At 41.1% G+C, this 26,790-nt stretch overlaps 2 gene segments (V, D, J or C); both read left to right on the top strand.

Annotated features, from left to right (window-relative positions):
* The first annotated feature begins 14,378 nt into the window (after positions 1-14,378).
* On the top strand, positions 14,379-15,104 carry LOC111949038. The segment is given in 2 exon segments: positions 14,379-14,476; positions 14,629-15,104. Coding segments are annotated over 2 exon segments (519 nt in total).
* Positions 15,105-21,207: 6,103 nt separating this feature from the next.
* On the top strand, positions 21,208-26,411 carry LOC111949124. The segment is given in 2 exon segments: positions 21,218-21,465; positions 26,003-26,411. Coding segments are annotated over 2 exon segments (399 nt in total).
* Positions 26,412-26,790: the final 379 nt, after the last annotated feature.

The following is a 26,790-nucleotide window of genomic DNA, read 5'->3' on the forward strand; positions in this document are numbered from 1 at the left end:
ATGTTTCCTCTTCAAACACTTCAACACATTACTGAGCTGTACATTAAGAGCTGTTAAAGCTGCTGATTGTTGTCCTTTAATCAATCATCTTTATTGATTCATCTCTTCCTCTGCATGTTCTGTTCTTCATCAGAGTGTAAAGGAGAAGACAAAGTGATCCAACCAGGAGGAGAAGTCATTGCTGCTGAAGGAGACTCTCTCACACTCAACTGTAGCTTTGAGACCATTGCTACATTCCCAAAATTGTTCTGGTACAAACAAGAAGTGAACAGTTACCCAAAGTACATGTTGAGATGTTACTCAACATCAAAAGAAAATGCTCCAGCGTTCAAGAAAGACAGATTTGATGCTGAACTCAAAGAAAAATCAGTTCCTCTGAAGATCCAGAAGCTTCATGTGTCTGACTCTGCTGTGTACTACTGTGCTCTGCAGCCCACAGTGACAGGAAACAGCAAACTTCTGTACAAAAACCTGCAGGGTAAACACATAACACTGCAATATCTGAAAGAAACCTCAAGTATTGGAAAATATCAGCTACCACCACTGAGAACACTGTATAACTGCACTGTTTTATTTGATTAGACTACCAGGTTCAACTACCTGGGCAGTTTTAACCAAACTTAGTTTTCAATAATAATTTTCAGCTATTGCAAGTTTTATTACATTTTTTAGGAAAAAAATAACTGACTTTAAGCTTTTTGTGCCTCTATTGTTACAAAAATTCCACTCAAGATTGTGGAAGTGTTAAACAACACAGACTACCGACTTTCTCTGGTGATTTTTGTCAAGGAAAAAGTGTAACTTGGCTCAAAAAATATTGAAAAATCTGTGTTTAGACTACCAGGACAGTTGCTTTACCTTAAAAATGTAATAATCCTACAGAGGATAAATTTACATTATTGCTGCAAACAGTGATGGAAGTCAGATTTGTTGAATTAAAAAGCACAGGAGGCTTATGGTTCAAATATTTATTGAAGTCAAGGGAAGGACTCGTTCAGTGTTTATTGAGAATCTGCAAATGATCACATTGCATGAATTCAATCTGAAATTAACTAAGCGGTTAAAACGTAATAATAGAAATCGTAACAAAAATATTTAAAAGCAAATGTATTCACTTGCTGTCCAGAGCTTTCCATTATAGTTAAAACTAATAAAAGTCATTACCCGAAATGCTTTTTCATTTTCACAATAGAGAGACTCAAAAATAAAATGAAAAATCAATCTGCCAAATGGCTTATTCTTTTTCTTTTCAACACCGCTGATTCCATCACTTAATTAGAATGATAAAAAAATTGGTATTTAACATTTCATTTTTTTTTAAAGTTTTCTAGTAATTAAAATGGATTAACAGAAATGTTTTTTCATTATGTGACGTAATTAAAGTGATGAAAAGATGGGATTGCATTTTTTTTTTCACATCCACTGCGTAAAAAGTGTTGCATAATTCAATTCCAGTCAACAGTTCCAGGGAGGAGGCGAGGCGATGACATCAGTGCTCACTCTTCTTCTGTCACTACTGGCATATTTGGCACAGGAAAAAGGAGGACAAAGCAAGAATAAAAGTGTGGACCAAGAGGTTGAGAAATTTTGTCAGAAGCTGCAAAATTCAGCATGGCAAACCCTGTGCTTGAGCTGTTGAGGAAGGCTGCATGTCCTCGAACACCAAACCAGCCGGAAACAGCAGGAGACAATCTTCTAAATGTGCTTCTATTATTGTTATAACATCTGTGTGGCCAGTGCTTTATTCTTGGCCAAAAGGACCCGGAAATTGGGTTAGGATCAGGCTAATGCGTGGCAACATCAACATTTAGCCTTGGATGTAGTTGAAATTAGTCCGGTGAATGCTGCAATTTGCATCTTGGCTGCACGTAAATATGTGGGAAAAAGATTATCCTTAATCTTGTCTGGACACGACTGGTAACATGATAACAAATTTACATCATTGTTTGCATGATTGTTTACAGGACTGTACAGAGCAGCATTTCTCCATTCAATAGCCTCCGCCAGCTCACAAACTGTCCCAAAGCCACTCCTCTGCTTGGAGACATGGTTCTCCTGAGTCCGGCAGCTCACTCACACAGAGCAACTGGAGTCCGGCTGCTCTGCCCATAAACATGCTTCGACCGCATGCTTCGACCAGGCGGCCACACCGAGTGAGCGCTGACGTCCCAATCCCCTCTTTGCATTTTTGCTTAATTATGTCACAGAATGAGCGGTGTTGAATCAGCAAATGAAAACACATTTTGGAGGGTTGATTTTTCATTTTATTTTTGAGTTAATTGATGCAGTTACATTGTAAAAGGAAAAAAGCATTTTGATTTATTCACTTTATTAGTAAAATTAGACATTTCTAATTAAATTTTACTACACATTTACTAGAAAACTTTAAAAAAACTGAAATGTCAAATACCATTTTCTTTATCATTTTAATTAACTGACAAAATAAGTGGTGTTGAAGAAGAAAAAGAAAAAGCCCTTTTGCAGATTGAGTTTTCCTTTTATTTTTGAGTCAAACGCAGCTTCATTGTGAAAATGAAAAGGCATTTTGGGTATTGACTTTTATTTTGAATTATGAGACACAAATGCTTCCATAAGTGGTATCAATAGACAACAAGACAAACAACAATTAGAAAAATGCCAGGTTCATGTGGACACAGGAAAATCAAAGATTAAAGGATCCTTGTATTAGGAAAAAAACAGAAACATGGGTAAGATGGTTCGTAGCTCTCATAACAGCACAAAACAATCTTGCAACAAATGCAGGGGAGACACAGAATAATCAGGAGGAATGATAAGATAATTACACCCAGGTTCACAGATCAGGGAGGGCATGTGATCACAGTGAGGGAGAATTGACACTGGGAAGTAAAAGTCAAGACATCTGAAACGAGAGGACAAGTGAACAACAGGAAGTTATGAAATTAACTAAAATTAAAGCAGAGCCAGAACCACCCTGGCCCCAATACCTCACACTACCCCCCTCCCCCCCCAAAACTGGCGCTTCGTGGTTGTCTGTTCTGCCGATGAAAATCACAGATGAGAGTCCTCTCCAGAATTCTAAAGGATGTTTCCGAGGACCTCACCTCTGGCCCAAATCCCTCATATCCCATATCCCTGGCCCCAATACCTCACAAAAAAGAAAACTTGTTCTTTAACTGTTCTTTAACTTTGTGGACTGGTACGAACTCAATCACCTTCATTTCAATGCCACCAAAACAAAGGAGGTTGTGGTGGACTTCTGCAAAAAGGCTTCTCAGTCTCCTCCAGTGGTAATTCAGGGACTGGACATCGAGAGGGTGGATGTGTACAAGTACCTGGGCGTTCACATCAACAATAAACTGGACTGGTCAGATAAAACAAGGGTCCTGCACAAGAAGGGCCAGAATCGCCTCCACCTCCTGAAGAGACTGAGGTCCTTTGGAGTGTGTAGGCCACTACTCAAGACTTCTATGAGGCTGTCGTTGCATCAGCAACTTTCTATGCTGAGGTCTGCTGGTGTGGAGGAATTAATGAAAGGGACAAAAAGAAACTAGACAAGCTGGTCAAGAGAGCTAGCTCTGTCCTGGGCTGTCCCCTGGACTCAGTGGACTCTGTAGGTGAGAGGAGGATGCTGACCAAGCTGTCCAGCATCCGGAACAACCCCTCTCACCCCCTGTATGCGACGGTGAGGACCATGAGTAGCTCGTTCAGCCAGAGACTGCTGGCACAATATTCCTCAAAACAACTTGCAGTATGTAAACATCAAAAACATAGTTGAAAATAACACAAAAAATTATTGAATTTATCAGTATCTTCTTTACTTTTCTACACCAGTACAGGAATTAGATGACAAAGTCATTAGTTGTATTTTTGTAGTAGTTCATTTTTGACAGTTATTTTGAATGTGATCAATGATTCTTTTACTGATTTTCTCAGATCGTTTCATATTCGAAACCCTTGAATGGAAATACATTTGTTCGGAATTTTAGCAATGAGAAAATCCCCTGACATTTCAGGTTGTAATTACTCATTCTTTTTGTGAAACATTTATTGTATTTTATATAGCGGACGATTTTGATGAGCTTTGTACATTGATTTTCAAATACTTAGGTTAACTAAGTAATTACATTTTAATATTTTCAATTTAATGAACAATTGTTTAGATGGATCTCTATAGTTACTTCCAGATATAATTCTTACCACTTATTTTTATGGAATTAAAATTGAAAATGAAAATAAAAATGAAAATTCCTTTATGGTATTACTAAACACCATAAAGGATGTTTTTTCACAGTTCAGTGAGAATTTGTTTATAGCAAAGTACTTTTTCATGTTTTCTAACTCTGCTTGAACCACCTCTTTCATGTCTTCCAAATTATCACCAACATAGTAAAAAAATGTATTGTCTGCAAATAAGATACTTTTTAGATTTTAAGATTCTCCTGATCTTCATAGAATCTTTTAGTTAGTTCTTTGAAAGAAATTTAAACCGACTGAAGTAAAATGAGAAGAAAATCAACCAAATTTGGTCAGACATTGATTTGAAGTTTTAGCTCAGCACCAAAAAAAACACCCCAAATCAAAGTTCAAGTGAGGTCATGCACAACTGGTAGTTTTTGTCAAAACAAAGGTCTTCTCAAAAGTTCACATACTCTGAAGACTGCATCAACACAGCAGTCTCAGCATAAAAAGCAGTTTGGGGACTGGAGGTGATTAGCTGCAGTTCATCAGGGAAGACTGCAGACCAGAGGTTGTTTGTTCAAGGAGACAGAGACATAAAAAAAAGGTACTTCAGACAGAAGAAGAATGTGAACAGCACTGTGGGTGAACTATGTGAGGAATTTGAGCTAAACATCTATGTTCTGTCAGCAATAAAACCATCACAGACCATAAACCCCTGATTCCTCTGAAGAACTTTATAGATCTGGACGACAAACATTTCCACTGCCAGAAGAAAGAAACCACCTAAGAGTGTTGGAGGTGTTTGACTTATAAATCTATAAAAAGGTCAGGGTTTAACTGGTTCAGTGGGGAATTCTTCATATTAAAAATGCTCTAGAACATCTAAAGTCTTTGAGTTTCCATCAATGAAGAACATCCAACCTTTAAGCAGACTGTTAAGTCAAAACAATAAAACATAAAAACACCCCAAAAACAAGGTTCAAGTGATACCACAGAGTTGGAGGTGTTTGACCAATATATCCTTAAGAAGGTCAGAGTTCAATTAGTTTAATGGAGAAGTCTTTATATAGAAACTACTTGAGAACTTCTAAAGTCTTTGAGTTTCCATCAATGGAAATCATCCAAACTTTAAGCAGACGGTTAACCAAGAGAAAGAAGAGCAGAGAGGAGAGGAAGAACAGAGGGAGAGATTGAGGGAGGAGCTGAGCTGTTAGTGAACTATAGAAGAGACACAAACTCCCACTTTCAACACAGTTCAACACACAAAAGCCAAACATCAGCTTCATCCAACATGCTGTCTGTGCAGACATCTGTGTTCACTCTGCTGCTTCTAGTCATTGGAACAGGTTGATGGGATTCTTTCAAAGATCCATTTCAGCATTTGATGTTTGTCCATCACTGATCTGACTTCTCTCTTCCTTTAGATGTCAGCTGTGAAGAACTCACTGCAGTCAAGAAGGAAGAGTCCACTTTGGAAGGAACTTCTGTCACTCTGTCCTACAAATATAAAAATGCTGCAACAGGAAGTGATCAGTTTTACTGGTATCGACAGTTTCCAGGGAAACCTCCAGAGTTCTTGATCTCACACTTTGGAACAGGAACACCAATTTCCCAAACAATTCCTGGATTTTCCTTCAAAGTGAGTGACAACCAAAGACAAATGGATCTACAGATAGATCTCCTCTGCTGCAGTGACAGACTCTGCTGTGTACTACTGTGCTGTGAGGCCCACAGTGACAGGAAACAACAAAAAACTGTACAATAACCTGCAGACAAAACAAAATACTACACAACATCCACTAGAGGGCATCACATGCTGTGAAAGCATAGATTGTTGAGTCATTCGACTGAACACAAAGACAGCTGAGAAATAAAGCAGTAAAGATTAGACACAGAGCTGCTGTTGAAGAACTAAACTCTTTCATTGGTTGAGATGTACGGTGGCCCAGAAGGGTCACAACACAACATATTAACTTACCTCACAACACTTTAACTCACAACGGAAGTAAAGCAGCAATTGAAGTGCTTTTATTCTGAAATTTGAGCGGCTAACTGCCTAACAGAAAGTAACGTCACAGTGAGCTGTGGAGGGAGCATGATTTTTCTAAAGGAGCAGCTAGCAGCAGTGTTGCCAGAAACTCTCTTTATTACGTTTCTCCTTCCTTTAAACACACACAATATAAACGCACACTCCTCCGCTCCCTCCGCTCTCACACCCCTCTCTGTCCTGCACGCGCGCTCCTCTCCTGTCCTTTCTTCCGCTCCCTCCTCTCACACAGGCACGTGCGGTCCCCAACACACACACAAACAAACACACACACACACACACACCCACTCCGCAACACAAGACACCAAGAATGTGGAGAGATGGGCTTTAGTATTTTGGAGAGTTCTACTTGGTAATCATGTTTCCATGTTTGAGATCATAAGATCATCCCAGAGAGAGTCTGTGCTTCAACTCCTGCAGTGAAAGCTGCATCTAAATCTGACGCCATGTTTGCATCTCTCTGACAGAGTTTGAAGCCAAAGCCCCTCCCCCTCCTCTCTACCTGCTTTTCCTCTCTGCCTGTTCACATCCTCTGCAGCTGAGAGTTATTTCCCCCCGCGCTCCTCCAGTGTATCCTACACAGAGAGCGCAAAATACTGTCATCATAGGTTGACAGTCGGCGCGCTCCGGCCTTGCACACGGAAGAAAGAGCCGCCCGCATATAGCAGGGATAGAGCGGGTTAAGAAAATTAATGAAAGAAGGCCGGTCCGCTGAAAAAATATTCAATACTGTCCTCATTTTATTAGATCAGGAGAAAGAAAAATACACAGCTTTCGTTGAGTTTTCCCCCAACTGGACTGATTTAGCACCCGATCCGATGATTTTTCAAAATAAAAGATAGTTCAGACTAATAATAAAAGGACTGATAAACACAGACACCGATCCATGTAGCGATCGGACCATAACTTTAGCTGGTATCTCCTCCTACACGCAGCCGCAGTGTCAGGCTTTAAAGAACACAATTTCTAAGAGGCGGGGCGTTGCACCCCCCCCAACAACAGGTTAGATGACAGAGCCCGTTAAGCGTCTCTGCCTGGTGCGTTTACTGAGCTTCAGTACATAGAAGTTCAACAGCCACACGGCCTCACGTAGTCCGCTATTATATATTCATGAGGGAAAAAACCCGCCGAACTGACCCTAAAACAGCCCAAATTATGCAAACCCGGCCAAAGCCATTTTTACCCGCAAATTTAGAACCAAAACCGCCCAATCTGGCAACACTGCTGCTATCTTCTCTTGTAGAAAAATCATGCTCCCTCCACAGCTCACTGTAACGTTACTTTCTGTTAGGTGGTTAGCCGCTCAGCCCAGTGGAAATTTCAGAATAAAAGCACTTCCATTGCTGCTTTACTTCCGTTATGAGTTAAAGTGTTGTGAGGTAAGTTAATGTGTTGTGTTGTGACCCTTCTGGGCCATGAGTTAATGTGTTGTGTTGTGAGTTATTGTGTTGTGTTGTGAGTTAATGTGTTGTGTTGTGAGTTAATGTGTTGTGTGTAAAGTTAATGTGTTGTGTGTAAAGTTAATGTGTTGTGACCCTTCTGGGCCACCGCAGAGATGAACTGAAAAAGAGCTCATTGGCCCCGCCCACTGAATTTCACATCCCCCAGTGACATTAGTTCTTCCTCATTGAGCTGCAGTGAAAGAACAGAGTTCATCTGCTGTCTGTGTGGCTTCAAGAACTCCAAAGACATGTTGCTTTACCTCTTTTTGCTTCTATCTCACATTCTAGGTGAGTTTAAGAACAGAGATTCAAGTTTGCTTGAAGCTGCTGCATCAACTCATCATCTCATTCATCTAATGGCTTCATTTTCTCCACTTTTTCCAGGACTCACAGATGGAGACTCAATCTCTCCTGATCAAGATCAACTTACAGGAACTGAAGGAAAATCTGTTACTATGAAATGTATCTACACTCCTTGGCCTTATTGGTACAAACATGATTCTGTCCTTCAGGCTCTTCAGTTTATTGTGTTGAAAGGAGCAAAAAGTTCCACAGCTGAAAATATCCCAGATAAATATGAATCCAGAACAACAGTCACATCAACTGAACTGATCATCAGAGAGTTAACCCTGGCAGACACAGCTCTCTACTACTGTGCTATAGACACACAGTGATCCAAAGTGTAGAAGAGGCTGTACAAAAACCTGAAGTCAGATATGGGACTACTCTTCAAAGAGGAGGGAAGTGGTTTTCAAAGCACAGCTTCATATCAGATGGATTCTGTTCATTCCTGTTTGATCAGAGTCTCTGTGGTTACAGCTGCTAATGAAACACTGTGGGAGGATTCATATGAGCAGATGATCCACATCAATCAGTAAAATTGTATGTAAAAGATATTAATGTTATGTAAAGCGGTAAAATCATTTGATATAAAATAAAATAATCACATTTTTCTTCTTAGCTAAAGTTATAATTGTAGCGTCCCTCCCCCGTCTGAGACATCAAGATGTGATTCAATCCAGACGTCTTATTTAACTCTTCTATATTCTTTCAATTTCCGTAAATCTTTAACAGTTAAAGAAATTTAATGTAACTTCATCTCTGACCTCTATGACTGTTGTTAAAGGTTAAAGGGGTCATGTACGATTACGAATGACATTGTCAGGGTTGGGGGGGGGGGGGGGTGGTATGAGAGCAGGTAGGACCCAGACGCAGAGGCAGGAGGCACACGGTTCCAAGGCAAGAGGGTTTATTGCAAACAAAAGGTGCTGCCGAGCAGGATAACAAAACAAAACTAAACTTACTGTGGCGTGGCATGAAACATGGACATGACAGGCAGGGACGAAGAGACATTAAGACATAAGAGACGTTACGACGTTAGTGACGTTAATGGACCAGCACAAGAGGAAGGGAGAGACGAGACTTAAATACAGACAGGGCAGACAAGACACAGGTGAACAAGATCAGGACAGATAGGGACAAGGAAGTGAAACTCAGGAACATGACAAAACAGAACACCTTTCAAAATAAAACAGGAAACAGAACCAAACATGACAGAACAAGAAATAAAGCAAAAACCAAGACAAAAGAAACCCAAACCATGACAGACATCTTCCTCAATTAGAAAAAACATTGAATCATTTGTCTCGTAAGGACACCACCTTCCCCAATAGAAGGACAAACTGATGTTAGTGAGTATTTATCAATCCTAGCTTTAAGGTTGATTTTAAAATTAATTTTTACTGTCAATATCAGTAAATTCTCCTCTGAAGGGACTGAATCACAAAGAAAAACAAGATGGGCTGACATTGATAACAAGACAAACTCCACCCCAGGAAAACCAGATCCCAGCCACTTATGCTGCCTTTACACTGCAGGTCTAGATGCTCATATCCGATTTTCTGACTATATCCGATTTGTTTGACGACCCGCTTACATCATCTTTTAAAAGTGACCCGTATCTGATGTTTGCATTTACATTATACAATGCTGACACTATCAAACGTAGACATTCTGAGGACTACGTAGCAGTATTTCCGCCCTCTGCGGACCTTTTTCGGACTTTTGTGACTGCGGTTGTCATGGAGGCAAGGTGGCGACAGAAGGTGGCGTTGCCTTGGGCGCTCCTGAGGGGATGCATGGGGGAGTAAAAATGAGGGCTGGTCGGCCGTCTTATGTTCTCTCTCTGAGTTTTGAATGAGGAAGTGTTTGCAGACGTGCTGTCCGAACAGTTTGATCCAAGTGTTGAACCTTTCCTGCGCAATGACTTCTCTTTTCCGAACGTGGTCAGAAACGCACGGGAGATTTCCTCGGGGTTCTCTTTTCCGTTCTGAACCCCTCAGCCTCACCCAAAGACTCCAAAACCTTTGGGGGAGACACCTTATTTTTAATTTACGGTTCTCCGACAGTCCCCCGCTCCGCGCTCACAGGAGAGAGGGGGGCTCTCTCCTTACACACACACACAAACACACACGCAAGCACGTGTGCGCGCGCTCACACACACACATGGTCCCCATCATACACGCCCCCAAAGAAATAAACGGCTTCTAGCCTGCTGTTCCATAGCATCGGTGTCCCGCTTCATTAGTTACCGTTTGCGTCCGGACCGGGACGGGACCGGACATAACAGCGGTTTCCAACTACGGTCTGAAGCCTGAGGCTGAAAGGTAACACGCTGACAGCAAAATCAGCGCACAAAAAGCACCTTAATAAGTCATGTGATCTCAGTTGGTGGTCTCCTGAGTTGCCGTCACTGACGTACGACTCGCATTTACTGGGGAATATCCGATTTGTCTGCTTACATGGCACACGCAAATGTACGTATCCGATTTGTTTCCGATTTATTTCCACATATGAGAGAGGCCTGTATCCGATCTGAGAAAATCAGAATCCATGCGCTTTTGTCCTGCTTACACGTTCACCGGTCATATCCGATCTGTGCCACGTGAGAGGAAAAAATCGGAATTGGGTCACTTGAACAATTCAGTGTAAAGGCGGCCTTTGACATAGGATCAGGGAGCACAAGATACCACTTTTTGAGACAAATGTTAGTTAGAATTTTGTTTTTGGCAGATAGATACAGTTGTGTGCATGAATATAGACTGCTCTAAGTCCATACAGAAATGAGATTCTAAAAACATTTTAGGACGCACAAAAAGAAGCTAAAACTTTTTTATTGAAGCACCTCAGCAAGAATCAAATCAAGGACCTCTTTGATGTAACATGACTGTTCTGACCACCAAACAGCCATAAAATGTAAAATGTTTTTGCTTATAAGAAAGCAACAATTTGATAAAACTGTAGCAACAGCAGCAGCATCCCATCAACATGTAAACATGAATAATTCATAATGCAAGAATGGTTTCAGGTTTGTTTTGAATTTATACATTTTCCATGTATTTTTTTATGTATTTATTTAGGTTTTAATAATGAATGTATTTTTATAATGTTGTGTAAAGACGCATTTATTCTTTTAACGCACACCTCAGGAAGAGTAGTCTTACCTTTGGTTAAGACTAACGGGGATCCTTAAATAAATAAGATGAAACTGAAAAGTCTGAACATCCCTGTTACTGACAAATCTGCTTCTAGGTTCCACGAAAACCTTCCATTTGTATCTGATAAAAAGTCTTTTCTGTCCATATGGTGTCAAGTTTGGTATTATATGGTCGCTGGTTTCATTTCACCCACAACTATCAGACATTTTTGTCAACCTCTGTGTTCATTTTTCTGCCAGAAAGCTTACTCCTCCGGCTCAGACAGCAATGTTGTGCAGGTTCATGGTGGCGTTATAGAGGGATTGGAGCCAATCGATGAGATCCAAGGCCCAGCCAACCCCAACCCTGGAGAATCGTTTAGGTCAGGGCTCCCCAAATTCAGGGCTTGAGGGCCGGTGTTCTGCTGGTTTTCCAGAAACGCTGCCTTATTTGCTGCCGATTACCTGGATCAGATGTGTTTAGTCAATAAGTAGCTTTAATGGCAGGTTGGTTGGAGAAAATGTAGGACACCGGCCCTCGAGGCCTGGATTTGGGGACCCCTGGATTAGGTTCCTACCTGATCTCGAACAGGAGCAGGCCGATGCTGGTCTCAGAGACACAGCTCTCAGCTAGACACCCAAGCTGTCATGGGCGGAGGTGGATGCTGCTGGCTCGGCTAAATTGGTGCTATTCAACCGCTATGCCCCGCTGGCTAAAGAGACGGGTCTTGCTGGTCTGCCAACGAACTAACAGGACCCATCAGAACCAGGGTTGTGTCAGCGTGGACCTCCAGCAGTCTCATCTTCCACTTCTGGTGCTGGGCTTGTCCCAACAATGCCTCCTGCCATCGCCTCGGTCGCTATGATCAGGATTCTGGATCAAAGAGGGATTTCTACTACTGACCCCGAGCCCGCTTAGACTAAGCCTGACCGGGCCACTGCCTCCGGACACACCTCACAGGAGCCACGCCGGAGCACACTGTTTCCCAGAACTGTGGCGCCGGCCCCATCGCCTGACGGCGCTATTCCCCTGGTCTCCACCACAAGAGTGAAGCGCCGCTGGCTACGTGAGGTAATAACCCAATGCTCGAGCGAGCCCTTCTGGAGTTTGGAGAGCATCTTGCCCGATGCTCTGATGGATCCTCCTCCTAAGCTTCACCTGGGATTGGTGTCTGTCAGGCATTCTGGTGCCTCACAAACTACAAACACAAACTGTCTGTGATGGGAGCCCCACACCAGTCCCTGGATTGGCGCGCCACCCAGTTCTTTGGGAGATTCCATTGTCTCCATTCTACACAGATAGAATCCAATACAAAAACAAAGTTAAATGCAAAATCATCATTGGATTTACCTGCTATACTGAACATGGCTATTTTAAACATCAACTCTCTTTTAAATAAGTCTTTTATAATTATAATCTGATTGTTGATTGTGATTTGAATTGTTTGTTTTTAACTGAAACCTGGCTTGGTACTGATGCACCAGCTATTCTCACTGAAACCTGTCTAACTAATCTTAATGTGTTATTATCTGTAAGGGAAGGTGGTGGAACAACATCAATTGCTCTACACAGAACCCTTTTTGGCCAAGAAAGCCATAAACGCCACATGTTTCCAAATGTAATTTTGTAAGAGCCATACAATATGTTTAAAACTAAAAATACAAGTGAATGTGTGCATTTTATGTAATTCCAACCCTTTTAAAATACAATAAGTCTGTGGATTATTTTTAGTAACATTGTCATTGTAGCGGACTGAGTTGGACTGGGTGGCTGTTGAGTCGCGTTCTAAGTTCCAGAGTTCATTAAACGCATCAAGCAGAGATGCTGGTTGGCCCTCAGTTCTGTTGCTCAGCCTTTCGTTGGGTAGTTTGAACCAATGAGGTTCAGCTATGGGCTGAATAAGGGGAACAGGAGGGCTGGTGCGGGAGTGGGGGAATATAAAGTTGGGGGGAGCGCTCTCGGCGGGAGAGATTCAGGAGTTGCAGAATAAGTTGTACGGTGTTGGTTACGGCCTGCAGTAACCACAATAAACAACCTTAAAAGAGATTAAATCTGTAACGGTAATAAATAGATCCCCATTACAGTAAACCCTTGTTTTTCGCTGGGGTTACGTTCCAGAAAGAACCCATGATAGGCAAAATCCATGAAGTAGAAACCTCTATTTTTTTTCCAATTATTATGCAATTAAATACTCTATTAAACATTGAAAAGAAAGAACAAACCATTTTACAGGCTCAAGCATTTGTTTCACAAATAAAAGTACTTTAAAAAAGTTTTTTTTCAAAAAATAACTTCTGTATTGTACTGTCAAATAATAACTTTAATAATCAATGTGAACAGAAGACTTCAAAAAGCGGAGATTAGCCCCGGCCACCGTGACCCGAGTAATTGGATTAAACAGGAGAAAATTTAAAATGATTATGAAAAAAATACAAAGTACAGTCGGACAAATAGTGACTCAGGTGTATTTCACTGGTATTCAGACTGAGCCGCTGCATCCTGACTCCGCTCTGCAGTGTTTTCTTCTTTTGAAGCCCGCGGTGCAGGTGTGTTTGTTCGGGAGAAGAACATAGTGATTGGCAGTTGTTGTCGCTCTTTTTCAATGGGTTTTAGAGAAACTCGAAATTGCAAGATGATTTAAACATACGTAGTGTAAATTTGGTTAGCTGTTTTACGTACGTGAACATATTAAACTGCAACGTTATTGACGCACAGGTAGAGAAGAAGCGGAGGGACTTTTTAGCCAATCAGAATGCAGAACACAATGCACGATGCAAATCCGTGAAGTAGCGAAACTGTTAAAAGTAAACCGTGTTATAGCGAGGGATCACTGTATACTGTTTCCTCACAGCAGTACCAAGCCAGACTGTTTCTTTAAGCTGCGGTTGTTACATTTCTGTTCAGGGTTATACTGAGGAACTAGGTGGGTGAAGAAAGGAATCTGGTGAGGCGCCAACTGCGTGTTATTGTCCTGTGTTTTCTGTTTCAATTAATTTTCATATTTTATGAATATTTTATTTGCTTTTATGTATAGTGCTTTCTGTTTTCAACTAGAATGAAAGGCACTATACAAATAAAAAAAAGGTTAAGACTGACTTTGAGAAGACGAGATGAAGACCTTTTTTCTCCTGCTAAATACAGCTTCTTTCCTGCACTAGAGGGCGACATAGTGAAATGGGCGGAGCTCTCCATCTGCTTTGTGTTCAACATTCAGTCAATAAGAAGAGGTGCTGTGAAGAGAACAATTGTCAGAGTGAATGCTGAACATCAGATAGTTTCTCCTGTTCATTGAAACCTTGTTGTACAGATGGAACATTGGCTGTGGATTCTTCTTGCTGCTCTTTTCTTTGGTAAGACACAAAGATCAACATGTTTCCTCTTCAAACACTTCAACACATTACTGAGATGTACATTTAGAGCTGTTAAAGCTGCTGATTGTTGTCCTTTAATCAATCATCTTTATTGATTCATCTCTTCCTCTGCATGTTCTGTTCTTCCTCAGAGTGTAAAGGAGAAGACAAAGTGATCCAACCAGGAGGAGAAGTCATTGCTGCTGAAGGAGACTCTCTCACACTCAACTGTACCTTTGAGACCAGTACAGTCCCATATTTGTTCTGGTACAAACAAGAAGTGAACAGTTACCCAAAGTACATGTTGAGACGTTACTCAAAAACAAAAGAAAACGCTCCAGAGTTCAAGGAAGACAGATTTGATGCTGAACTCAAAGACAAATCCGTTCCTCTGAAGATCCAGAAGCTTCATGTGTCTGACTCTGCTGTGTACTACTGTGCTCTGCAGCCCACAGTGACAGGAAACAGTGAAACTCTGTACAAAAACCTGCAGGGTAAACACATTACACCACAATATCTGAAAGAAACCTCAACTCTTGAAAAATACCAGCTACCACCACTGGAGGACACTGAAGAACTGCCTGTTACATTTGATCAGACCAGGTTCAACTACCTGGGCAAAGTTTAAACCAACTTAGTTTTCAATAATAATTTTCAGCTATTGCAAGTTTTAAGTTTTACATTTTTAGGGGAAAAATAATTATAACCTTCAGATTTTTGTGCCTAAAAAATGCACTCTTGATCATGGAGGGATTGTTCAACAACACAGACTACAGAGTTTGGGATTTTTGTCAAGGAAAAAGTGTAACTTGTCTCGAATTGAAAAATCTGTGATTAGACTACCAGTACAGTTGCTTTACCTTAAAAATGTATTAATCCTACAGAGGAGATATTTACCATGTTGCTGCAAAACGTGAAGGAAGTCAGATTTGTCAAATGAAAAACACACGAGGCTGAAGGACTTGTTCAGTGTTTATTATAATCTGCAAATGATCACACTGCATGAATACAACCTGAAACTAACTAACACTGCAAAAACATGACATAAGCAATCATAACAAAGAAAATGTATTCACTTTTGATCCTGAACTTTCCACCATAGTTTCTAATGAAAAATTTATTAACAGACAACAACAAGCAAAAGGACAATTACAAAAATTACAAAAATAAAATGTGTTCTTTAACAGCAAGAAGAAAATGTGCAAAACTGATGTTTGTACTAAAACTCAGTTTGGCACTTTGTGATGCAAAATAGTTGAGACTCTAAACTGAAAATGACAATGTTTTTGGACAATTTGTAGTGAAAAATATTAAGAACCTGAACCATAGAAAACAAAAACAAGCCAAAAAATGTAGTCGGATGCTCACTTGTTTTAGCCAGATGGTGTATCATCTAGGGCTACTTTCACACTGCAGGGCTTAATGCTCAAATCCGATTTTTTTGCAAGGCCATTTACATTTCCAATTAAATGCAAACTTTTGTGATTGCCTGTGTGAACATGAAATGACCCACATGACCCGCATGCGCAGAATAGTACTCAACGGGGAACGACGTCACTCGTTGTTTGCGGAAGTAGCTAACATTAACAATGGATGTCAACAACAGTGTTGTCAAAGCACAGCTCTTTTTGCATTATTACATTTACTTTCACAAAGGAGCCAGCACAATTACAATCTTCTCATTTTAAGAAGGCATTGGAGCCAGGATTGTCTGTACCCACTGTTGTGGAACGGGGATGCTAGGGCCTTGTGGGCGTGTGTGTAAGAGAGAAGAGAGAGCGCTTGCAGTGAGGTAGGGAATGGGGGGGGGGGGCAGTGGGGGCACGCATTCATGTTGTGTGTTAAGGAAGAAGGAGAACGGTAATAAAATAAGGTTTCCCCCAGAAGAACTGCTTTTGACTCTTTATTAACCCGCTCTGGAGAATCTGAGGGTCTGAACGGGGAAGTGAACCCTGAAGGAGGGTCCCCCGCGCTTCTGACCATGGTCGGAAAGGGGGGAAAAAAAGTCATAGCGGGAAAGGTTCAACACCACACTTGGCCATTTCGCTGGAAATTTTTTCAAAAACCGCCCGGTTGCGGGTTTGGCCTGAATGGAGCTGTCACCCCAAATATTAATCAAATCGGTGAACTCGCTTCCCTTCCACTGACTGGTCTCAGCGGCATCGTCCGCCATAGTTGATGTTTATGTTCTCGTTCCCGCCTACCTCAACCCAGAATGATGATGTTGGTAAATGCCGATTGTTGATCAGATCATGGTGCAGGTAAACAGTTCATTCTGATCGTGGGTGACTACTACTCTAGGGGGTATTCTAGAAAGTAGGTTATGCTAGTTAGCATGGTAAGTTTGAGGCTAAGGAAGCGGATTACCTCAGCTTTTGGTTCCAAAAATGGAGGTATGTTTCAGGGTATTTCAAGTTTCCATAGCACCTCATGCTCTGAACATAACCAGGTCCGGAGCAGGTTTAGTTGAAGGTTAGTTTGTTTTCAGAGAAGTGAAGGAGCATGGCGTGTCAATTTGATGATGATTTAGTGGATGAAGAAGTTCAGATAATACTTTTTCCACCATGAGAGGGTGATAAGACCACATATGGATGTTGGAAAGATAAACTTTACATTGATCTAACTTAATTTGCTTCAGTAAAGACAAATCATTTTTGTTGAGTCAGCTTAAAAACTAGTTAAGACAGTTATTTTACTTTCAAATTAATTCCATTAAGTAGGTGTAACTTTGGTTACTGTTAGATCGGCACCGCAAGGAATTGTGGGATACCATTCCCTTTGCCTGTCTGAACGGATTTGGGTTTAGGTGTTGGTTTTTGAACAAATGTGTTTGGTTGTTTAGCTGTGTTTTGCAGAGTTATTTGTCCCGTTATGTTTAATTCTTTCTGCACCATGAGTGAGAGGGAGGGAGAGGAGGATGAATTTATTTAGCACCCCTATTGCCTAGAGATTTAATGTGAAGGTCAGAGAAATGGTAAAAGACAAAATGTTTCATGTTGCCAAGATCATTTTGTATCATTCATTTTGTCATGATTTCAAAGAACCAAGACAGACCCAGATGCTGGAACCCGGAAGGAAAACAGGAGAGTGTGAGGTATGTTAGATGATTTATTTTTGCAGGACGTAGATCCAATGACGAGGATGACGGCTGAGGATTTCAGATGAGTAATAAGGTGAGACACGGGGAATCCGGACTTGGAATCGTGGCGGGGCTGGAGGGTTTCTGCAACGGCTGAGCTGGAGGGTTGGCATGAACAGGAATCCTGGCGTGATCGAGGAGGACCGATAACTCTGGAGACCATCGTCCCAGAGCTCCTCCACCAGAAGTTGTCCCAGCTCGCCGTGCCTCTCCCCACCTGTCAGTGGATCATCAGTTTCCTCACCGACAGGAGGCAGCAGGCAAAACTGGGTCGCTTCACATCCAGCACCCGGATCCTGAACACTGGCGCCCCCCAGGGGTGTGTTCTCTCCCCTCTGCTCTTCTCCCTCTACACCAATGACTGCAGATCAGGAGCCCCCTCTGTGAAACTCTTGAAGTTTGCAGATGACACCACAGTCATTGGGCTCATCCGGGACGGTGATGAGACCGCATATATGGAGCGGCTAGTCCTCTGGAGCAGCCAGAACCACCTGGAGCTGAACCCACTCAAAACAGTGGAGATGACAGTGGACTTCAGGAGGAACCCCTCCACCCCCCCACCCCCACTCACAATTCTCAACAGCACTGTCCCCTCAACAGACTCACACAGGTTCCTGGGGTCCACCATCTCACGGGACCTTAAGTGGACTGCTCACATTGACTCACTCCGGAAAAAGGCTCAGCAGAGGTTGTACTTCCTGCGACAACTCAAGAAGTTCAACCTGCCTCAGGAGCTGCTGACCATTTTCTACACTGCAATAATCCAGTCTGTCCTGACCACATCCATCACGGTCTGGTTTGGTTCAGCTACCAGACACGACAGAAACAAACTTCAGAGAATCATCAGATCTGCTGAGAGGATTATTGGTTCCAGCCTTCCCCCCATTCAGGACCTGTACCGATCCCGTGCCAGGAAGCGGGCTGGCAGGATCGTAAAAGACCCCTCTCATCCTGGACACTGCCTTTTTAGCCTCCTCCCGTCAGGGCGACGCTTTAGGACACTGCGAACCAAAACCACTCGCCACAAAGACAGCTTCTTCCCCCGAGCTGTCACTCTTATGAACACCTGACTCCAGAACACTGTACAATCACATAAACTGTCCAACTGGAATTACTGCTGCTGCATTTTTTATTTTTTTTGTCTTGTTATTTCAATCTATTTCCTTATTCAGTTATGTTTATTTATTCATACAGCTACCTTACACTTACCTTCTTTTATATTATTTATCCTTTTATTATTTATCCTTCTACCTTGCTAGTTTGCACGAGAGCACAAGTAACCGAAGTCAAATTCCCTGTACATGCGCTGTACTTGGCAAATAAAGTGATTCTGATTCTGAATCCTCAGTAAACACTTGTGGTATGTATTTCCTGAAGACAAGGCATAGGTAAATATTAACGAGAGGCAAAGTTTCAAGAGCGAGAACATGGGTGGCTATGCACCATTGAGGAGCAACGAACTGGCGATGAATGCTGAGGCTGGCTCTCCTTAAGACTGCTGGAGGTTGATGAGATGAGTAGATACAGCTGGGAGTCCTCAAGAGCAGGGCAGAGAGGGGAGGGGGAGGAGAGCTGCCAGACGCACCATTATTTGTAGTTTTAAAAATGAGAATATCTGAAGGCTCAAACTTAGACATTAAGGACAATAAACTAAGATGGAAAAAAATTTAATTGAATTGGAGTAATATGACATTTAGTTAGATAAATGTGAAAATTTGAGTAACAAAAAAATATTGAGTTGGATAGACGTAAGAAATTGGGTTGAATAAATTTAACTAAATTACTTGTTACTAATTGAAGTAAAGTACTTCATTTTAGTTGGCAAAGTTGGATAATTTATACATATATATACATATATATGCGTCACAATGAAAATAGAAATGAGATAGCAACTCTTGCGTTTACATTGTCCATTATTTTTCTCCAAGCAGAAACTCTTTCTTTTTGCTGATGCAGCCGAATTACTTTTTTGATGGACGTATAATCGTCATTCGCCGTCAGATAAATGAATTTCCCCATCGTGGGATTAATAAAGTCATCTGATCTCAAATTAAAATCTCTGACTCTGTCTCACTGAAATAGAGCTCTCTTTTTTTCTCCATGCGTTTCTATGGTGACTCCGGAAATCTGCGATCCATTGAGAATGTCTTTTTGTACTTGCTGTGCACGCGCATTAATCCAGGGTTACCGAATTGAGCGTAATTGTGCTAACTCACATCCGGTCTTTTGGAACCCACGTACCCAGAGTAAACAAGTTCAGGCGGATTTCAGCCAGAGTTCAGGGTTAAAGTCAGGGTAGTTTAACCATTCATTCTGGAATACCCCCTGGTTTTACATTATGCGTAGACGGTGTTTCGCACCAGAGAAAGCTTTGGAGCGCAAACAGGACTGACCGGCTGCTCCGAGGGGAGAGGGCGCTGGGGAGGAGCGCTTTATGCCCCCCGACGAGGGCTGGACCCTGCGCGGTCTGAACTGTGTCTCCGAGCAGAAATGCCGCTCACTCCTTTGAAACCATTCAAACAATAAACATGGATTTGTGTTTCCAGTCGCGTCCCGAGGAAATAAAGGCTGATGTGGTTCCCACATATTTACGTGCAGGCAAGATGCAGATTGCGACATTTGCCACATGGATTTTATGTTCATCAAAGGCTAATATTGTTAGCGCATGTTAGCCTTCCCCCAACCTTTCTTCCGGCTCCGTTCCGTCACAAAAAAGCACTGACCACACGGATTAAAAATAAAATGATGAAGGATCAGACTCTTCATTATAACCATAACAATAATAAAAGCATGTTTAGAAGATCATCTCGTATATTGTTTGTACTTGTTTACAGCGGGACTCATTTCCTCTTCCGGTATTTTGAAAAGAAGTCCGCATGTGCAAATGATTTATTCCGACCAAAAGTCTGGCCCATGTAAACGTTTGTTATGATCGTAAAAAAAATTTCTGGGCCCATGTATACTGTTGAATTCTAATTCGATCTTTGATCCGATCAACATATTTTGCACATGTAACCATGGTTAGTGTTACACGGTGTTGTACAGTCTGATGGCTGTGTGGAGGAATGACCTGCAGTAGCTCCTTCTTGCACTGTGGGTGCAACAGTCTTGTGCTGAAGAAGCTGGTCAGTGCCTCTGCATGTTAGTGCAGGGGGTGGGAGGGGTTATATCCATGATGCATGTTAGCTTAGCCATGCCATGCTATGCTTCAGCAGTACTTACCCTTTAAAGTAAGTATTAAATACTGTTACTTTACAAAGTTTGTTTCATAATATTTAATGGTTAGTGACTTGAAAAATATGCTGACTTTACATTTGAAAGAGTAATTAGGAAAATCATAGAAAATATCGTTTACATAATAATTTGGTACAGTAGTGTATGTCCGGTCAGCAGTTAAACTGTCGCAGACCATAAACATCTGATTCCACTGACGAACCTTAATGATTTTGACAACAAACTTTTCACCTATCAGATGACAAAAATAAAACCACAGAGTTGGAGGTGTTTGACTGATGAATCCACCCAGCTCAGAGTTCAACTATCTCAGTGGAGAATTCTTTATTCAGAATAGACATGTAAACGTCTAAAGTCTTTGAGTTTCAATCAATGAAGAACATCCAACCTTTAAGCAGACTGTTAACCAGGAGGAAGAGGAGCTGAGAGAAGAGGAAGAACAGATGAAAGGAGGGAGAGATTGAGGGAGGAGCTGAGCTGTTAGTGAACTATAGAAGAGACACAAACTTCCACTTTCATCACAGTTCAAGACACAAAAGCCAAACATCAGCTTCATCCAACATGCTGTCTGTGCAGACATCTGTGTTCACTCTGCTGCTTCTAGTCATTGGAACAGGTTGATGGGATTCTTTCAAAGATCCATTTCAGCATTTGATGTTTGTCCATCACTGATCTGACTTCTCTCTTCCTTTAGATGTCAGCTGTGAAGAACTCACTGCAGTCAAGAAGGAAGAGTCCACTTTGGAAGGAACTTCCGCACTCTGTCCTACAAATATCCCAAACTGTCAACTGGGGATTATTTCTACTGGTGTTGACAATTTCCTGGAAAAAGTCTAGAATTTATGATCTCTCATTCTTCTTCAGGAACAAAAGGAAATGACAAAGTCAACGGACTGAAAATTCAAGTTCAAAACAAACAGATAGATCTGCAGATCTCCTCTGCTGCAGTGACAGACTATGCTGTGTACTACTGTGCTCTGCAGCCCACAGTGGCAGAAAACAACAAAACTCTGTACAATATTTAACAGTCTGGAAGTGCAATAAAAGTTTCGTGCAATACATGTATGTAAGGTGTATACATGTATTTATCCATAGTTCCACATATTTTCAGTTATCTATTTTATTATACTTTGTATGTAACTTTATTTTTATTATTACTCAAGCAGCTGGATAGCACCAGTAATTGCGTTGTAAAAAGCCTCTTGTGTACAATGATAATAAGGATTCTGATTCTGAAAAACCTGCAGAGAAAAATCAATACTCCACAACATCCACTAGAGGGCGTCACACACTGTGAAAGCACTGATGGTTGAGTCAATGGTTAATGAAAAATAAAACAGAGAAATGAAGCACTAAAGATCAGAGACTGAGCTGCTGTGGAACTAAACTCTTTGATTGGTTGAGATGAACTGAAAAAGATCTCATTGGCCCCGCCCACTCAACTTCACATCATCCAGTGATAGTATTTCTTCCTCATGGTGCTGCAGTGAAAGAACAGAGTTCATCTGCTGTCTGTGTAGCTTCAAGAACTCCAAAGACATGTTGCTTTACCTCTTTTTACTTCTATCTCACATTCTAGGTGAGTTTAAGAACAGAGATTCAAGTTTGCTTGAAGCTGCTGCATCAACTCATCATCTCATTCATCTAATGGCTTCATTTTCTCCACTTTTTCCAGGACTCACAGCTGGAGACTCAATCTCTCCTGATCAGGATCAACTTACAGGAACTGAAGGGAAATTTGTTACAATAGAATGTAACTATCAGACAAATAGCAGTGATATAATTCTTCACTGGTACAAACATAATTTTGACCTTCAGGATCCTCAGTTTATTCTCTGGAAAGGAGCAAAAAGCTGCAGCAACCATGAAAATATTCCAGATAAACGATATGAATCAGACACAACAGACACATCAACTGAACTGATCATCACAAATTTAACCCTGGCAGACACAGCTCTCTACTACTGTGTTCTAGACACAGCACAGTGATCCATAGTGTAGAAGAGGCTGTACAAAAACCTAAAGACAGATATGGGACTACTCTTCAAAGAGGAGGGAAGTGGTTTTCAAAGCACAGCTTCATATCAGATGGATTCTCTTCATTCCTGTTTGATCAGAATCTTTGTGGTTACAGCTGCCGATGAGACACTGTGGGAGGATTCACATGAGCAGATGATCCACATCAACCACTAAAATCATGGGGAAATGTCATAAATGTTATGTACACTATCACAATCCATTATTACAAATAAAAACAATCAGATTTTTCATGTTAGTTGTAATTATTATTGTAGCATTCCTGCTTCACTCTGAGGGCCAAGAGGTAATCCAGTTTCCACGTCTTTTATGTAACTCTTTAACACCAGAGCTTGAGCTATAGTGTTTACATTCTTCCGACTAACGTAACTCTTTCAAATTTGATCAAATTTACAATATATGACTTTATTTACATCCATCGCAGTGGTAGCGTTTAAAGGGGTCATATTTGATAAAGAATTTGATTTTACTTAAATAAAGAAACTTTATTTAATCATTTGTCTCTTAAGGACACCACCTTCCTCAGTGGAAGAACAAATTACTAAATGAGTATTTATCAATCTTATCTTAAAGAGTGTTTAAAGAGTAATTTTTGTTATTAATGTCAAAAATTCAGGAACTAAATTATCCTCTGAAGAGACTGATTCACTAAGAAAAACAAGAAGGACTGATATTTATCGCTCAAGGTCTTTTGCTTTCAACTCACAAACAAGTTGGGAACACATTGGCGTTTTGCATCACACATTCATGATGACATCATGGGTTGTGTCTGGCCTGGACATCTTAAAGAACAAAGACAGCTTACAAATAATAACCAGAACTTTTTATTTTTTTTTAATATATGCATGAACTACATTAATATAAATCTGTAAAAACTCAAATGTCCTCGGTCTAAAGCAGGGGTGCTCACACTTTTTTGGGGTGTGAGCTACTTTTGAATCGACGATGTCTTGAAGATCTACCTATAAAATATGCATATATATATATATATATATATATATATATATATATATATATATATATATAATATTATTAGTAAATGTTTGTTAGTTATGTTTATTAGGTACATGTTTATCTGATCATTATTGTTTATGTACTGATGATTAAAAACTACACAGTGAGATTACACAAAGATACTTTTGTATTAACATATCAGGCGTTTTGTTACAAAGACGGAAAGCAGCCACCATCGTATTTCATGCTCTGCTGTAAACGGTGCAATAGGGGGAGCATGGCATTTAAGGCGCTGCTGGCTCCGTACGAAGTGCGTGCCTCAGACAAAACAGATTCCTAAATGAGCTCGTATTTATCGGGCGAGAACTGCAGAGCTGATAGCAGGAAGAGAAATGCGGGGCGGCTTCAATAAACACTCCGGTTGTCCGGAGAGGTCTGCTGCCCATAGCTGCCGGGGACGTGATGTGCCGCGGGGCAGAAAACGACTTTCTGATGACAGAGAGTTTGCGCTCAGTGAATTTAAACACGCGTCTGCAGTGACGTATGTGTCAGAGGATGTCAGCTTGGCCATTCTGCATGTCAATCAAGTCCCGTACTTCTCTGTGAGGATTTAGATTGGCTGGTGGATTTTTAAGAAGTACTTTTTTTTTTAATCTTCTCTGTCCCGCGATCTACCCTCATGTCCTTGAAGATCGACCGGTCGATCGCGATCGAGGTAATGAACGCCCCTGCTAAAGGTATATGTAACCCTTGTGCTATCCTAGACACTTTAACATTGGGAGTTGGGTCATCTAGACCAGTGTTTTTCAACTGTCTCCACCAATCATTGGATTCTTAATCACATGTCATCAGTCTGACCAATCAGAAGTGGTTAAAGTCTTAACTTCCTTGTTCCAATTTAGCTCAAAAAATCGCTCAGTTCTAACAAAAATACCAGCCAAAGCTCTTCTTAAGCGGTGTAGCTTTCCACAGAATCCGGGATCAGACCGCAAAATTAGCAAACAAAACAATGAAGCTCAGAGACGCTGGTCTTTCTGCCCTTTTGCGGCAGTTTTCACACTACATCTCCCATGATGCATTGGGTTTAAGTGACAGCCCCTCAGCGTACAATGAGTCGTTCTTGTTAAACATCTTGAAATCACAACGAACAAACAGTTTGTAAATTTTCTAAGTTGACTTTTATGTCATCTTTTAGAAAAAAACAGCTCCAACTTCCTGCTTTTTCTGCCACAATTATCCAAAAATGCACGTGAGATCATGGAAGGACTGTGGATCAATACAGACTATGAGTTTCTGCTTTTTTTTTTTTTGGATGCTGGTGTGCCGCGGGATTTTTGTTAAGGTTAAAGTGTGCCTGAGAACACGTCAATGTAAGGGTGGGGTCATCTAAGATAGCACAAGGGTTAAACAAGTGATTTGAAGAAATTCTTTTAGGTAATTTGGAGTTTGTTTCCGTGAGTCTTCTATTGTGCTTGAGAAGTGTTGGAGGTTCACAAGCCCCAGTAGAACAGAACTGACAGTATTGACCAGTGTTGATTTCTAAGACGCTGGTGCCCCAGCAGATCACCCACATGATGGCTGATTCCACCACAAAGAAATTTAAACTGACTGAAAGAAAATGAAAAGATACTTAAAAATATGAAGTCAGACATTGCTTTGGAGTTGTGTTCCTCTGCAAATAAAAAAAAAAAACATAAAAACACCCCAAAAACAAGGTTCAAGTGATACCACAGAGTTGGAGGTGTTTGACCAATATATCCATAAGAAGGTCAGAGTTCAACTAGTTTAATGGAGAAGTCTTTATATAGAAAATACTTGAGAACTTCTAAAGTCTTTGAGTTTCCATCAATGGAAATCATCCAAACTTTAAGCAGACGGTTAACCAAGAGAAAGAAGAGCAGAGAGGAGAGGAAGAACAGAGGGAGAGATTGAGGGAGGAGCTGAGCTGTTAGTGAACTATAGAAGAGACACAAACTTCCACTTTCAACACAGCTCAACACACAAAAGCCAAACATCAGCTTCATCCAACATGCTGTCTGTGCAGACATCTGTGTTCACTCTGCTGATTCTAGTCATTGGAACAGGTTGATGGGATTCTTTCAAAGATCCATTTCAGCATTTGATGTTTGTCCACCACTGATCTGACTTCTCTCTTCCTTTAGATGTCAGCTGTGAAGAACTCACTGCAGTCAAGAAGGAAGAGTCCACTTTGGAAGGAACTTCTGTCACTCTGTCCTACAAATACTCTGCATCAGGAGTTGCAGCAGATTATTTCTTCTGGTATCGACAGTTTCCAGGAAAACCTCCAGAGTTCCTGATCTCTCATTTAAGAACAGGAGCATCAATGTCAAATCCAGTTCCTGGAGTTTCTGTTAATGTAATAAAAGAGAAACAAATGGATCTGCAGATCTCCTCTGCTGCAGTGACAGACTCTGCTGTGTACTACTGTGCTCTGAGGCCCACAGTGACAGGAAACAACAAAACGCCGTTCAAAAACCTCCAGTGACAACAGAAACTCCCACAATATCCACTAGAGGGCACTCTGATTCTTGTAAAAATGTTTTACTACCAGAAACAGACTGGTCCTACTGAAAAACCTTGAGGAGCTTTCTTACACACTTACTATGTTAACCATTGTGCTATCTAAGATGACCCCACCCTTACATTGACGTGTTCTCCCTACCATGACAAAGGTGGATAAAGGTGGAAAGATTTCATGTAATCCATGGACACCAGTGAAGATCACTAATCATTGAAGAAAAAAGGTTCAGAGCACTGTCTAGTGGGTCTAGATGACCCAACTCCCAACATTAAAGTGCCTGGGATAGCACAAGGGTTACAAAGGTACATGAAGGAGATGAAGGAGAGCCTGAAGGAGAACAATCTGAAGGAGTTCTAGAGACGTCTGAGGATGATTACAGGAGTGGATAGACCAAATGATCTGTAGAAA

Source organism: Oryzias latipes, chromosome 17 (assembly GCF_002234675.1).
Source record: "Oryzias latipes chromosome 17, ASM223467v1".
Lineage (NCBI taxonomy): Eukaryota > Metazoa > Chordata > Actinopteri > Beloniformes > Adrianichthyidae > Oryzias > Oryzias latipes.